This window comes from Ooceraea biroi, chromosome 1 (genome assembly GCF_003672135.1).
Source record: "Ooceraea biroi isolate clonal line C1 chromosome 1, Obir_v5.4, whole genome shotgun sequence".
Lineage (NCBI taxonomy): Eukaryota > Metazoa > Arthropoda > Insecta > Hymenoptera > Formicidae > Ooceraea > Ooceraea biroi.
In genome coordinates this window covers 6756780-6773652 of record NC_039506.1, presented here as the reverse complement: position 1 = coordinate 6773652, position 16873 = coordinate 6756780, and the positions used below count along the sequence as shown (strand labels likewise).

Here is a 16873-nt window from a genome sequence, read left to right as displayed (position 1 = left end):
AGAATATATATTGCAACTGTAACTTCTAAATTCTAAAAGCTCATAAAAATCATGATCTAAATCATATGTATATGAATACAAAACTCCATGCATGCAAAATTTTTATATTACGTTACTGTTTTCTATAAAGTCTTCTATATTGTGCTGCATTTTCTCGGAAAATGGCTTGCCCTAAGATGATTGATTTGAACAACCCTTTTCTTTCTTCGCTCTCTAGAAACTATATATATATATCAAAGTTCGCAAACTGGCTGCTCGTTCAATCATGCTACTATAGATAGGTGATATTTCGTCAGCAGATAGTAATCTTCTGTGGTGCTGATGGTCGATTACAAAATTTCATGGTTCGATTAAATACACGCGATAACTCCACATCTCTCTCTCTCTCTCTCTCTCTCTCTCTTGATGAAAAATCTTATCTTCATGTCTTTGAGACTGTATCTGCTTGTAATTGTTTTCATCTGTCTATCAAAGTTTCCTTCATCGTATCAATTAATACGTCGCAAAACCGGACAAGGGCTCATAAACTCTCCCGTTCAATATTGAGAGGCAAAGAGGATGTTTGCAAGGAAACAATATAAACAAAGCGATCCGTTAAAGTGGATTAGACCAATATGAAACTGACTTTCAAGGAATACTATTTTGTGTCGGATAATTGCAAGGTAAGATCGGATCGCGATCTATTCAATCGATATATGTGGCATAGATATAATGTCGATACTGCAAGCTACAACTTTTTATAAATTGTATAACAATTTTGTGTTTGAAAGCTTTGCGTGCACCGCGCTAGTGTGCCCGGAAGCCATAAAGGAAACCATAAAATGAATGTACACATAATGGACACACACGGGAAAATACACACTGAAAAATTGAGTATTTCAGAAAAATGGAAGAACAGTCAGACATGTCGTAAATTCTCGACAATATTTTTATTTCGTGAGTCGGAAGAGATGTAAACAACGTCTGTTATACAATTTTTCTTTCGCAGTGATCTCTTCTTAAACTCAAACAACAGCTACATCGCGTCTTTCTAAATCTATAAAAACGCATATTTCAACATTAATTGACACTCAGAAATGCAATTTACAATTTTCTTAACAGCAACAAACGATCCTTCCTCGAGTTGTTCACTTTCCGAAAATATACACAATGGAATCATCTTGGCACTTTCTTTATGAATTTCGAATGTCCAATCGAACATAACTTTCGAGTATATCTCTTCGATATGTTACGGTATCCTTTCGTACGCTGTGAAAAAGAAAATTGAGTTAATAAATTTCATCGCCAAACACTTCTATAACTGCAACGAAATGTTATCTGTTTTTTTTTAAATAGCATTTTTTACCTTCATATATCTGTCCGCCATGTTTTATCTGTTAAAATAATATCCCTCTGCATTTACGCGCTTCCCTTCTGAACTTTGTTTCCTTTAACCTCTGTTATCTTTATCTACGTTGCTCATCCCGATTGGTCCGACCAAAAACCAAACTTCTCAATTTTCGATCAGTGAACGGTATTATTAAGTAGGAAAAGGGTGAATAAGTCGATGTAAAACTTCGTTTTTTTTCCACAGAGACCCATCAACATATCTATACACTGATGACACATGTTTTCCACGAATGTGCACGTATAGTGATCACATATATTTGAAGTATTCTTAATTGCATACGTGATTGTGCTGAGGAAGGCCCATACCGCGTTCATGAGCAATCATGGACATGCTCTTCGTCGCTCGACGGCGACGACTGGTTGACCACGATTGTTATGGCGTCGTTAGGTTGCAGCCAGGTCCTTACGTTATTACGCTCAATTTTCGACAATTTTCCCTTTGTCGGACCCTCTGTTGTTGGCATCTCTAAAACATTCACGTACAATGGACACATCAAAGAGAGCTTCTCGCCCCTGGCCATTCAATTATCCCTACACAGTAAAGTGCAATGAGCAGAGTCTCGCAAATCGCATGAAATACAATAGTATTAGCCATTAGTCTCTCCCGTTGGACCGTGCACTCTTTTCGTTTGACTGAGAAAGAATTATTATTCCGCTTAATTACGCGCGAGACAGAATTTCGTCACACTTGTCCAATTCTCTTTTAAATTGCTTCGAATTTTCAGAGAAAATAAAAATACTGAGTTTTTGCACTTCCGACGATTAGGCAGTGCAAATCGCGATATTTTGCAAACGCGATGTTTTACACGCGAAATATTTGATAAGCGACATTCTCGATGACATTTCGAGGATTGGAGAGTGAGCTAAATGTGCGCAGCAACAATTGTTGTTCCGCGCGCAATTTCTCGTACTAGCAATAAGCGTAGAAAAGCTCTGACAACCCGGAATTGGTACCATGTTTTAACAGATCGATTTATGGAAATGACACGTGTCGCGAAATATATACGGAGGAATACGGAGTACGAGCGATAAGAAGAACGTGACATTTTTCCTCTTTTTACTCCCCTATGACAAATTCATAAGTCTATCTTTAGATTTCTCTTCCGAAAACGTAGATGAAAGCGTATATGCCTTACCTGGCCTCTGTATCTGATTTGACGATGTTGATGTGTCTGGAAACTGAACGTGCTTCCTTGATAGGCGGTCCCCACTGGGACTTTTCTCCGATAAGGGAGGATTGTGACATGCCGTGGGACTCTGAGTTGGTGTGGCTTTTGTTTCGTTGTTGGTTGTGCCTTTTCGTGAACTTAGGCACGACGTGGTAGCGGTCGTGGTCGCCGGTTGAGTTACATATCTTATTACTGGACCCTTTAAAGATAATAAAGGGTATAATAATATTGTGTAACAAGAAATTTTATGGATATTTCACGTCAGTTAGCGACAAGAAAAGTTTTTTTTTAAATTATTATTAAAAAGCTGAAGAATTATTAATTAAGCTAATTCAGCTGATGTTGATCTTTCATGAAAGCTTGCGAAGATATATTTGCATTACTTATACAGAGGTGGAATTTGCACGAGGAAGGAGCCTGCGGATGTATTATCTGATACGGAAGTATTATCTTCGACGTATACAGAAGAGAAGGATATAACGGAATCTGACAATCGATTTCCCTGGGATATTGATTACGAGATACTTGACGTAAAAGTTGCTGTGAGTATCCCCTTACTTCGTTATTTTGTTAGCCCTCGAAAAGCATTGTATTTTTCTCACTGACCTCCCATTAGTAAATTCTGTCTTTCTTCCTTTTTCGCTTTTTATGATATCAGGTTTCTTACGAGATTACAAAGAAACCTTACATAATTAAACTGAAAATTGACTTGAATCCACTCGCGAACCATTTTAATACGCGCACTTTCAACAGTTCTACATCTTCTTCTTGAATAAGATATTTAAGAACGCTGAACAGTGCTGTTAAATAATTCAATTAATCATCCCTTAGTTCATTTTCTTTTCTCTGAGAAACTTTGAATACTAACCCTATATACGTAATCGTCCCCTGCAGTGCCGCGACCGGCCAAATATTCTTGATATTGAGAGATGACACATAATAGTGCGTATATCTGCAACAATTTTTGTATATTGTAAATGATCAAATATCTTAAAGTGGAGCAATGGATAAATTGTTAAGAGTTATTTAATATTTTTTAAATATTTAATTAATTTAATAATTCTTCGCTTTCTCTGTCTGTTAATTATTTCATAAAAAATGACTTAATTTTCTATGAAAATATAATATTATTTTCGTACCATGTAACTATTTTATTAAGTAGTATTACATAAAGTATTTTTACAAGTTTCCTTTTATGATTAGAATGTTCCAAGATTTTGTAATTAGGTACAACTATGATAAATACGTATTTAAAATTAATGAAATACTCACATTTGTACAAAGTATAAAAAAACTCAGTGTGTGGAACATGGCTGTCGTCGGATTGAAGTTAGGCTATAGCAAATAAATTATTTAACTTTATCACATATAAAGTCCCATTTCACGTATGTAATGTAAATTTAAAAATTATAAAAATGTAAATTTTAAAAATTTGATAAAAATTGGAAAAAGGGCATAAATATTCTTCAATACATTCAATTTTCGTTATACAAATTTAGTTTTTTACGTTTCATTTATGAGACTAACAAAAAGTTTAGTTTCAACTTTTTTCTTTCGTAGAGTACAGTATTGCGTTAAAATAGTTACGAGTTTTGCAAGTTTTTGCAAAACTCCCGCTTCCGATTTACGTTTCCGTAAGTTCCGCCGCGGACCGGTATTCATAAAGTTCAAACATTATAAAATAAGGAACAAAAAAGAATTTGATAAAAAATAGAGAAAACATATTTCATATTTTACAAAAGAATTTTAATAAAACGTTATGGTTGAAATTCGAAACAAAAAATTGAGATTATATTGAAGTTTGCATCACGCGCGATAATAAAATCTACAAAAATATTCTTCACATAATACAAAGCAAACAATACAAATATTAACTTCTCCTAGAAATTATATATTCAAAGGCATAATTAGAAAAACGATTATCTATTTCAATATTTTTCCTTCTTATTTTTAATTCTTATTCTTTTATTTAATTTATGCCTCTTTTCTATTAAGGTTTTAAATTATTTTAATAATTCAATCAAATCAATATGTTATTTGAAGTAGTTAGTAGAAAACAATTTTTTGTCATGTTTTATAAATATAAAACAGATAGATTAATATCAAAGACACACATATTTAATATAATATAATATAATACACATTTCAAAGAATGAAACTCACTATAACAGAAAACAGATACAGGGTATGTGCTACATCGATGATGATACTCGAGATGACTACGGTGATCCATGGAATCAGCAATATTTTGTGATTCTGAAAACATTCATTTATATATGAGAGACTATGAATATAATACTCGTAAAGGCTCCACATTTCACGTCGTCGGATTTCGAAAATTTATTCATGTATTTTTGCTTAATGATTTCTTGTTATTAAAATGATCAAATAAAATAAATTATGGAAATTCTGTAAAAATATCATAGACTATAGAAAGCACCAGGTGTATGTTTCTTCGATAAATTAAACATTTTTGTCACGCTCTCAAAAGGCTGTCCCCCTTCATCAGTAACTTACTTTATAAATATTCATGAATGTATACTTATACGTACAGTACGTTCCTATCGCGCGAATATTATGGTTTGTTTTATTAATGATATTTATCAAGGGGAAGTACTCTCAGTATAATTATGATACTTAATGTAGCCTCGCTACGTTTTCTGCTTTTTCGCCCACGTGAGTTTACGATTTTTATCGCTCATAATAATATCATGCACGCAAAGCGGATTATATGGTACGTTATTGGCAGTTTAAATATGTATATGTTACTGTAAGAGAATCTCACTGGTCAACAAGGAAACCTCTTGCTAATATTGTAATTTGAGAGAAACCTAAAATATATCATATCATAGAGTCACTATATATAAAATGTCAATATATATAATGTTCTATGTATTTTCTTCGTCAACCAAACAAGTCGGAGAACTTTGAGCAGATATCTTAATTTAAATCTCTATTTGATCATATTATTCTCGATTTTAGCATAATAAAATATTATACGATCTGTCCTCTCTAAAATTTTTTATTAAAAATATTGTTAAGGAATTTATTCACGTTAGTGCATACGAATCGTTTATTCAAATGTCCGTTTTATGTTATGTTTAATAATTCGTATCTCTCGGGAATAACACATTTGCGTCATACCTGTAGCTTTTCGCACGAACCATTCGGGAACAGTAATAATACTGTTTTATTACGTTCCAAGTGGAATCAAAACTATCTTCTACTGCATTCCATAGAGGAATTTAATGGTGAATGTAATGGACGTAAAGATAAAATGCACATAAGGATCTACCTCTTAAGGTTTCGTACTGCAAAAAATTAATTTTGCCGTTTTTTAAGTAGCAGATATAAAAAAGATGTCCTATTACTTGTAGTTTTATTTCTACGGAAGGAATAAAACGACAGCGTGTACAGAATAGAATAAACATTGTGTCATTATTTTCCTATGCAACGTAAAAACAGTATATGCTAATGTAAAACTCTAATATAATGTTAGGAAATAGGAGAAACCCACTACTGCATTTTTAAGTGAATCTCCCGTAGTTTACTTGTCGTGAATAACTAAACAAACTTGCATTGCCATTATGGCATTATTGATGATTATTTCAAGATTTTGCCCTACCATGTATAAGCCGTACAAAAGAAGGAAGCTGAACGGCACGCCGCAGCAGGAGCAGACAAACACCATTAAGTTGAAATAAACCGTCGCTGAAACAATATAAGCAGATGTCGTTTAAGCGAAGCCGGCTACTATAATGGAGAATATTGTACGCGAAGCCATGCGTGAGATCAAGAATTTCATTACGGCGAGATATGGTACACAGTAAAAACATTTGTGTTAAATTCAACATATTTTCAAATGATCCGCTCAAATTTTTATGTTAATTCAATATAATATAAATATGTCAAACAATGACGTGCATAAAAATTAGTAGGAAAATTACAATGTTTGGAAACAAATTTTATGTAAAATAAACACATTTATAATGTTAAATTTTCGTTAAGGAAAATATTATTTGTATAGTTCGCGCGAATAATGTCTGAAAAAGGTTGATTTAACATACGTGATGTTGTAGAATAAAATTCTTATTATTATGTATAAAATATGTTATTTTAACATTTGGATTAGTTGAGTATAATGTATTAACTTTACATAACAGATGTTGCGTTGTTAACATGAAAATTTTAACGAGGATCGTTTTTAACAAAAATACAAAATGTTTTTTTACTGTGTAGATGCCGTTTTCAACTAGCTAGAGCATTCGCTATGATGCTATGTGCTATTTCCATTGTCTACTTACTCGGCGAGATGAAGTCCTCTGTCAGGAAGCTGAACGATACTGGCATTGAACGATTCCCTTTCAGATACTGTTTCTCTTGAAGGAGTAGAGTGCTGGTGGTAAACGCTAACAGTGTGTAATATACCTAAAACCGAGTAAAAACTCGGATATGCTATTAATTCGTATCTATAAAATACGCGGTACGCATATTAATGTATCATAACAGAGATTGCAAGGATAAAAAGTCCGAGAATTGCGAAATTTTTTGTAAAATTTTATACTGTGCATTTTATACTACATTTTGGATTCAGCAATTTAAATCCATTAAAGCGCAATGTATTTCCAAATAAAGCCATTAATTACAATTTATTTATTAACACTATCATCAGATTTTCATGGGCAATACAACGGTGATATCATTATTGTTTAAGCGGATTATTCTATCCTATAATGCGTATATAATTGTCTTAATGCAGACCCGCGGGTATGAGTTGAACGTTTTAACATTAAAGAGTAATTTGATTTTCTCTTCTGCGTACCATATTTAAGTGCACGTGTCTGTTCTCTCATTTCCTAGTTTAGCGATATTATTTAGATTATAGATTTATAATTTTAATGGGAGTGAAGAGGTGGGGTAGAAAAAGGTAGAAAAACGACTACGACAAGTAACACCGGATGTCATACACATCTAGCGAATAATTCGATTTCACATTAATTAGCAAGTTTGAAGGCAATCCTATTACCAATTTGCAAGGAAGAGGAGAGACGCGTATGTTCGCTGCAATAATCCGAGTTAGTTTAATTCAGAGAATGTCAGCAGGGGCTCTCGTCGATGGTATCCAATTTTAGGTATCCTAGTGCCTCACGATGATCCAATATTAAATAAATATTCCCCTTTCCCTGCTCGATTTCTGTTTTTTTGTGAAAATAAATGTAAAGCCTATATAGCTATAGAAAATACAGAACAAAATACAGTGTCCGTTTTACATATTTACAAAAGAAAACAAATCTTCTAGAAGCATTACTCTGCAGAACTAAAAGTTTAGAAATTATAATTTTGGAAAATTGTTTGGATTACTAGTGTTAAAATGTGATCGTTTCGGTGAACACATCGCGGATGCGAAATCTTGAGAAACATTAAACCGTTGTTACGCATTTCAATTCTAATAAAATGCCGCGCACGAAAAAGTTCTCAATATCCTGAAGTTTTCTTTCCATCGTTTGCGATTTATTCACGGCAAATATCCATTTGCATTTTCAAATTTTGCAATCTTCATTCATGAAAAACGTATTAAGAGAAAAATACTTAACTCGCGTTATATCGTTATTGCGAAAGTTCTCATCGCCTCGAACATATCGTTTGTTATATCTACGTCACATGAGCAGCTTTTCGTTGCGCGAGTTTCCTGGAAGTCAGCGTTCGGTCGGCGGATAAACGAATAGCGATCGGTCACGTGATCAGAACGCGGAGTGTTCGACAGTCGGTTTGACCGTTCGCGACGGGTTGCGGTTGAATCGCGATTGCTTCGTGCTTTTTGCGTCTGCATTCGCCCCAAGTGACATTCGTGTATCAACGAGTGCCGAATCCAATAATGGGCGACCGCTGCGGCGTATCAATTAGCACGAACGAACGGAATTGACGTCGGTTTTGGCTCGTAAATCCGCCGAGGAACGAAGCGATCGCCATTCGCGTCACGCGTTTCGCGGCATCCCTTAAAGCCATTGCATATCAAAAAGTTCTAGTCGTAATCGTAAGACTGTAAGCAAATCGACCAATCACAATCAAGCATTCTTTTAACGTAATAAGTATGTTTGATTGGTCGATTCGCTTACGGCTTTGCGATTACGACTACATTTTTTTAACAGCCTTCACGGTGTTGGTGATGCCCCAGGTAGCACATGTTAGCCTAATATATGTTTCTTAGACGTATCTAATGTCTAAGAAACATAAAGTACCATTTAAGAAACGGTTTAAATAGAAACCGTTTTTAGACCGAAATTTTAAAAACGTATTTTTCACCTTTCCACAGAAACGAAAAATGTGTTTTATTCAATTGATTTGAAATTATATAATTAATATAGAAAAAATAGTAATTTCTACTTACTTTGCGAGTGTTAATTATTTTTACATCATACGTTTCAATGTACTCGATTATGGAACAAGAGACAAAAATCAACACAAGTGTGTGTGATTCCCACCTCTGATTCACCAAGCGACCGATAGATGGCCAGGCCAGACGTGACGTTCTCGCAAGTAACATTTGTGTTATCACCTTATAAATAACCATCCGGCAAACCGATCCAATACTCTTTTCTTCTTCTTTTCTTTTGAAACTTTTGAGATCACTATTACTTGAAGTGATATTTCAAAAGAGTGAGATTCCACTACAAGAAATTTAGAGAGTAATTCATAAAATATAAAAATCTAGTTTTTTACAAAAATGTGACTTAACTCTGTCTATCTTTGAGGCACTGATATATAGAATTGATAAATATTTTTCTGATGGTTTCTGAAACGTTTTTTTGCCGAAAAAGAAACGTTTCTCCTAACGTTCTTCGTTGGACATTTTTCTCCTAAATAAACATTTCAATAAAATGGTTATGAAACGTTACGGCAAAACGTTTATGAAACGGTTTTGAAACCAATGTGTGCTGCCTGGGGCGTGAAGCGCATCGGTGAAGCGTGTATCGGGAGTTGTGTCGAATTTAACGGACGGGCGATCTTAACGCGTTAATCGCCGATGTGGACGGAAGCGTGATTAACCTGTCTGCCGATATCGTAACAGGTGTCGGTCCCGGACGTGTCGTGTCGAGCGAACGTCGCGATTCGCCGGAACGCGGTTTACTCGCGTTATCGCAACTGCAATCGGGGCATCGAGGGGATCAAGAGGATCATCGGGATTAATGAGGGTTGCCGCGAAGGGATCACCGAGTAGGATTACAAGAAGACAAGGGATTTTCGCTGATTCGCAGTGTTCGACTAACGGGTCAATGATTGCGTCCGCCATCTTTGCTACGATGTCGATGTTTTTTTTTAATTTTCTACCATCCAACCCCGTCGCGAATCGTAGCGAGGTATCGCAAGTACCGCGTGAACGGCGTGAAGCATGCCGCGATCGTCATTTCTCGCGCGCGTATGTGCGTGTGCTGAAATGCGTGCGAAAGGTAAATCTAGCAAATCAGTGCATAAAGTGCGCGAAATAACTGTAATAATATAATTACGAATAATAATATAATTAATAATAAATATAATTACGAATCGCGCATAGTCTGGCGCTAGTTTAAAAAATTTTACGCGAGTAAAATTTAGTATGTGCTGCGTGTCGCATCTTGTTAATCAACAGTGTTGAAATTGTTAGTGCCAAGGATTACCAAGGACTACGAGGAGAAAGGGAAGAGGAAGCAGGATGCAGCCAACTGAGATAGAGTGGATATATGGGGATCGATGATATATTGACGCATCAATATCGCTGCGGCGCATCGAGCGGTGAGTCGACACGTTTACTTTGCTTACGATCAGCGTTGATTTATCGGTGACGATTTTATACATGAAATATCGTCCGATATAATAACAGATGCTCGTATAAGCACCGCGAAAGTATCGCGACGTTTGATATCACACATTAACCAATTAATTGGTTATTTAATATATTTTATTGAACTTGTAACACGAGAAGATTCATCTGAAATTTTATCTGAAATTTGAGAAATGAAACAAAATGATCATAAGAATTTATTTCACGATGTTACATTTTAATTTTATCATCATCACGATTTTATGACTCGACGATTATCGTTTAACGATTAACTGGCTGACGCGATCAAGCTGACGTACGTTCGTGCGATCTCTAATGAATCTGCTTTACGCGATTGAAACGTGGGCGTGGGATTTTTGCGAAGATTGAAAATTATTTGGCGTTACAAGAATTAAGTGGATGTATGAATGAATGAGATGACATCATGTTCTATCGAGTGCACGAATTTCCCAAGGGTTTGTTGTGGTCAGAGTTCGTCCGAGATGTTTATTCAGCGTTAGAAGCATGCACACGTGCACGCACACACACACGCGCGTGCGCGGCAAAAGCTCGAAACTGCTTACATGACAACATTAATTAATACTGCGACGTGTTGCGTAAGCATATCACGCCGCTTTCGGTGCTTTGAATTAAATGAAAAGTCGAATGATCATTGTCGTCGTATTAGTTATATATATAATTATATATCATATCGTACCTACGCATATTAAATGCTATGCAATCTGCGGCGTATATTAATATTTTCGCTACGATATGAAAATATATTAAAATATATTAGCCTAGCGCGCGCGGATCTCGTTCCGATACGCATCCGCGATGTAATAATGAACGTTGAGAGCTCTAAAATCTCTATTCGTAGTGAGAAAATTATTTTTTATATCTAAAAAAAGATCCAAAAGGTTCAAAAAGGGATTGATGATGAATAAACGCGCGTGAATTTGCGTTCCGCGAGGACGCATGATACTGATATTAATATTTATAAAATAAGGTAAAAAATTGAGAAGCCCGCGACGATTTTTATTAAAACTTTATTATTAAACGCTCGACTGGTCGATCGCTACTCATCCGGAATCATTTTATGCTAATTTATGTAGGAATAATAATAACGCGCGTAATGGCTGCACGCTTTAACTTTATTGAAATCCATCGAAATGTACAAGTCGATATAATTCTCGGACTGTGATCTGTACTTCTTCATAACAGCGAGAAAGACGTGCTTAATTAAAATTAAAAACAGAAACGCTCCAAGTAAATAGCGATGAATCTGTTTTTCTTTTTTGTCCCACTACTTTCGTAATTTTTTCTAAAATTTTAAAAGAATATTTTTATTAAAATGTATGCTTGTGTATGGGCGCATGTGTGTGTTTTAAATAAGGTTGCTAAATGATTTTCGCTAAAAGCGGGAGCATAGACTTTTGCATAACGAATAACGCATAATGCATAAAGAAATAAACCAATCAGAATCCTCCATTTTCATCTGCAGAATGGAAATGGAGGATTCTGATTAGTTTATTTGCGTTATGCAAAAGTCTGTGCTCCTGCCTTTATCGAGGAACTATAAATAAATTTTGAATCTACATATATGAATACTTTTTACATTAATAATCATCTGTCTGCAATATTTCAAGGCGCAAGCAACTGAATACAATTTATTATAAAGATATCTCCTCAAAGATTATTTTAGTTGACACGGTGCAACCAACACATATGGATGTTATTAATCATTCGCGATGAAGTTCCAAATCGAATTTTTCTGTTATTCCCTCGGTCGAGTGCTCCAGACCCTTAAATCTGAAACACCTTTTTTTATAACGTAGGGTGTACAAGGAAATTAAACGAGCTTGAAAGCGTCGCTAAAACCGTGCACCAGAGACCGGTAAAAATAGGGAAAAAAGCAAAAACTCGTCTCGAGGCCCGTCCCTCCATCCCGCCACCAATTGTCTCCGACATTCTCGAATCGCTGACTAGGCATATTGCTTGTCACAGCCCTCCTGTCAGACCCGTATTTATGGTCACTCGTGAATTTCATTTTGTGGATCTATCAACCGACGCATGTCAAATGAGATATTAACTTCTGCCGCGGTAGAAAGCAATTTTTAGCTACCTAAAAGTCAGCTGACGAGTAATTCGTTCGTCGCATCAGATTGCATCTCAAGATCGATCTCTCAATTTACCTTGATCTCCTTTGTCCGTCTTGACAGATATTCGATTGACAGATACAACTGTGGAGGTGCAACATGCGAGAGTGGATCGACGATCAATTCTCGATTAGCGGGGAGCCTATAAGCTTCCGCGGGATGAATTTCAGGGAAGCTTCAGAGAAGCAGATTAAGGTTTGCGCAGTTTCGCATCAGCTTTTTGTATCAGCCGCGATATACAGCAAGGTAGTTAGTGACACGATCAGATACCCGAGTCTGAGGTTACGGTGGCGGAGAATCAATGCCGTGGCATTACGGTTGTGTGTAATGGGGTTGCTGTAATTTGTGCCCAGGGAGGCAATAAAACGATTAATGAACTTGGGTAACTAGAGCGTGTTTTTCGGGTTCCCGCATACAATAGTATAGCAATGGAACCATAAACACGAAATAAGATCACGGGGGCATGTTAATCGAGCTTGGCGTCGCAGATTAAAAAACTATAACGGCGAAGCTGCAACAGGAAGAGAAGAGAGAGGGTAGAGGAAAAGTAATTTCCTCTAGTCCAGAAAATAATAATCGATGAAAAGGTTAACAGAAATAATTGGATTACATTCCGGAACTTTAGCAATTATAAGACAAAGATATCCTTAATTATCCGACTCTTAATTTCCTTCGGACTAGAATGGCATCGCAGATATTATAAATTTCCGCGATCTCACCTAATTACACGGGTCTGTTGGATAACAGTTTAATGAAGTTTGTTTTGCGCACGTTTTCGCGCTTCGTTTAGCTTCATGTTCGTCATAATTGTGAGGCAAGCAGAATTTTCACAACAAACGCGTCTCCGTACAATAATAGAGTATGGCTACGTGTATATACGAGACCCTTTCGCGATAGATATTTTTGCGAATGGTAGAAATGCGTAATATTTGTTTCATGTCCCTGCATTAAAATGCACTGCCGTAATTTATTTTCTTCCTGCTGGGCGCAGTACAAATTTTTATCAGTGAATAAACATTTCGATTTTTAATTTCAATCGTGCAAATGAAAACGCGTACTTCAATTGAACTCGTAAATTAATTATGCTAATAAAACAGTGCATATGCGTGTCCATTGTCACGTCGATTGTTTTACGAGTTAAAAGCGATGTTTCCGCTCCAAAAAGATCGAAAAACACTGTATAGTCTGTATCCCAAAAGCGAGATTTACGTATCAAACGCGGTGCTGCAGCGATTTTGTTCATTTCGATGGAATGCTTTCACCAGTATGGCAAAATAAAGCTTCTTTTACTTTTTTCCTCCGATTGGTTGATTGGCTTCTGCGGAAATGCAGCCGAAAAATCTATCGTGTGGGAGCGAGTTCGAGAGGTATGCGTGCGTGCATGCGTGTGTATGTGCGTGCATATTCGCAATAGCGTGCACCACAAATATGCATATTTCGATTGGACTGACATGTTTCCGAGAGAATATGATGATCAATAGTTGTTAGTTGCTTCAATGATGTAACCGGAGTGTACGTCCTGCGATGAAATGTTCCATGCACTATTAACAAATTATAAATCGCGATAATGATGAAATATTAATGATGAAATTCAGTATCAAGCACATTATTTGCAATACATTAGTAAATCTATGTTAGATTTTCTATTACGCCTACTATTGTTATATTTTCACTTATTTCTTTCTTCAATGCGCACGTCAGAAATCTTTTAGTTTTAATAATTAATTATTACAGATATCACGCAGTTTTGTCAAAACTGAATGTCGTAAGGAATTAATAATTAATGTCATTTTTATTTATATTTATATTTTATATTTTATTATCTTGTTGCTAAAAATATTATTTTCCATTCTGAGAACAATTTTAAGCGTCATATACTTAATATGAAAACAGTTACAAATTTACATTAATAAATACTTGGGAATACAATATAAAAGAATTGCATTTTATGATAAATTTATAACAATCACAGTCAGAGATTCAAAATAAGAATTTCAGAAATACCAAGGGGCAATATTTCTGAGAAACATTAACATCAAAATGCGCCTTATATTTTCATGAAATTTTTGAAATGTTTGTGATATCTAGAACATAAATAAAATAAAAAAATCCTGTAAGTCTCGAAACATTATTTCGTTATTTCGCATCGTGACGTCACATCAATTGCACTCCATCAATTGCATGTATGTTGTAAAAGCTATCATTCAGTAACATTTAGCTATTCTTTATATAAATGCTTTTTGTTACATTGAACAATAACAGTTAAGTCAACCAGTAGGTGGTTTGATACAGGCATTACGTGAATGTTATGCATGAATTGAACATTTGCGTAATTCTCATTACATGATTATGTTACAAGATACATATTTCTGCTACAATATATTCTGCATTGCGACCGAGGTCGATTTTTATTAAACTGTTTATAAAAATTTTATAGAAAGATATTATTTCCGAGTACATTTTATTGCAGCGTTTTATTTTTATGGAGAAGAAAAACCTTAAATTGTTTACAATCGTCTGTCGCCCTGCGTTCCATAAAACATATGACTAATCATTGACTCATACCACTTGTTTCGGCTAATGACCCAGATAAAAGTACAACAACTGATCATTAAGTGTATGCTCGTGGTAATTGTCGTTTATTACGCCAAATGAAATGTGGCAAAACAATTTGTGGCAAATTATCTTTCATTAAAAGATAAGAGATTTGTGAATGTTTTTCGTCCCAGCCACTGTATTACGTTACTTTATTACGAGAATTTACGTGAATCATGAATGTTCAAGAAACCCTAAAATACTATATTAATATATCACCATATAAAAATTTGTACGTATTATAAATTTTACAAACGCAATTCTAAACAATTTCCATGACGTCTTGAAAGTAAATACACGAGAAGTCGTAAAAATTCCATATCTACAAGTTTACGTTCTCGTCAAGTTTTCATCTCTCGCCAAATATCCGTGGAGAGTATGCGGAAAATTTCATTTCTATTGAATTTTACTCATGACTTCCCATCCACAGTTCCATGAAAGCACAGCACACAACCGCGATACTCACTGTAGTATAAACACCACAGACGTAGCTGCCTTTGCGTACAGACTGCCAACAGCAACAGGAATGCATAATAGCCATACCGCGTGTACATGGATCTTCTCGAAAATTTCGGTACCAATGATTTCCGATCGTTCAGCTTCCGGTGGAACTTGCACGCCACGAGTTCTCGCTCTGGATCGGACTTTCGCGTTTTTCTTACGTCGCGAACAATTGGAAACGATAAACAAAAAATATCACTCTCCTCGCTATGGTTTTTGCCCCACGAGATCAATACGAAAACGCAAGATTAGGCGAGGGCGGCTCGGCGCCGACTGTCGGTTTCTCCCTTGCGAAATTCCCTCCTCCGGAGTTATCTCGCCGCGCAAAAAGCCCACCGACGGCGACGCCTGCGCAATTGTCTATAATGTCTTATCGCCTACAAGGCACTTTCGTAGCCGCGAACACGATCTGTCCGTTGGCACGTATTATATCACCTGGAGAAAAACGCAGAATTAAATCGGAAAATGACGTCTCTTGTACTCCGGGATAGGTCTCTTATATGAGAGTCTGGATACGCGGACGTCTCTTTCTTTCTTTTCTCTTTCTCTCTCTCTCTTTGTCTCTTGCATTCTTCCATGAAATTAATACTTCACTTTCAGAATTTCACTCTAATTGAATTCTGACTCATCATTGAAGTTTTATGGTTTGGCAGCTTCTAAAAGGACAGTTCGACGATTAAATAATAAGATATTGACAGTTTCATGTTTTCGTAACGCAGAAACTGATGATAAATTTTGTATTTCAATTGGAATTAGTTTGCGTGAAATGTGACACTTTTCGATGTAATTCTTCAAGCGTTTTCTCAAGGGCTCTGAAGGATTCAAGAAAAAAGCAGATTTCTAAGATAAATTTTTAACATCCATGAACTTGAAACTTGGAAAATCTCTAAGAACTAAACAGATCAGCAGAACTTTCCATTTTTATTTTTATTGTTGCACTCGCACTAAAATTTCTGTTCACAATCTACGATTGTTTGACATCGAACAGAAAATAAAATGAAATTTATTTTATAGCATTTTAGTTGTCCGTCGGTGCTGCGTGTTATTTCTCGATGTATGCGCGTCTTTAAGATCATCGAAGAATCCGCGAAGGAAATGAATGACAGAATGTAAAATAAAAATGAATAAGTCACTGTCTGGATAAAATTCGGATCAGCCCGGTTTATTTCGTCGTTGATATAAAAATCTGTCCGTGAAGAATCGCGTTATTACGATCGCCAGTCGAATCTCCTTATTTTCTCAAATCTCAATCCTACTTGTCG

General features: G+C 35.7%; 1 protein-coding gene across 4 annotated transcripts; it reads right to left on the bottom strand.

Annotated features, from left to right (window-relative positions):
- Positions 1–909: 909 nt before the first annotated feature.
- On the bottom strand, positions 910–15889 carry LOC105286759. 4 transcript variants are annotated; one of them, XM_011351930.3, is made up of 10 exons: positions 15577–15889; positions 6863–6986; positions 6184–6269; positions 4722–4814; positions 3831–3893; positions 3427–3510; positions 2526–2757; positions 1670–1855; positions 1346–1596; positions 910–1248 (listed from the first exon to the last, which is right to left on the bottom strand). In XM_011351930.3, exons 1-8 carry the CDS (start codon positions 15649–15651, stop codon positions 1701–1703), a joined length of 912 nt encoding a protein of 303 aa, XP_011350232.1. In that variant the 5' UTR covers positions 15652–15889; the 3' UTR covers positions 910–1248; positions 1346–1596; positions 1670–1700. The 4 variants fall into 4 exon arrangements, with proteins under 4 accessions (XP_011350232.1, XP_011350231.1, XP_019889673.1 ...); XM_011351929.3 differs by having other exon boundaries at positions 1346–1855; XM_020034114.2 differs by lacking the exon at positions 15577–15889 and adding an exon at positions 13967–14039 and having other exon boundaries at positions 1346–1855.
- Positions 15890–16873: the final 984 nt, after the last annotated feature.

Bases quoted from the DNA above. Each gene is read 5' to 3' on its own strand.
- LOC105286759 (XM_011351929.3), bottom strand. From the start codon at position 15,651: ATGGCTATTATGCATTCCTGTTGCTGTTGGCAGTCTGTACGCAAAGGC. The intron at 6,270-6,862 runs GTAAGTAGACAA...ATATTGTTTCAG, and splicing joins AGAGGACTTCATCTCGCCGA to CGACGGTTTATTTCAACTTA. The intron at 2,758-3,426 runs GTTAGTATTCAA...TTATCTTTAAAG, and splicing joins GGGACGATTACGTATATAGG to GGTCCAGTAATAAGATATGT.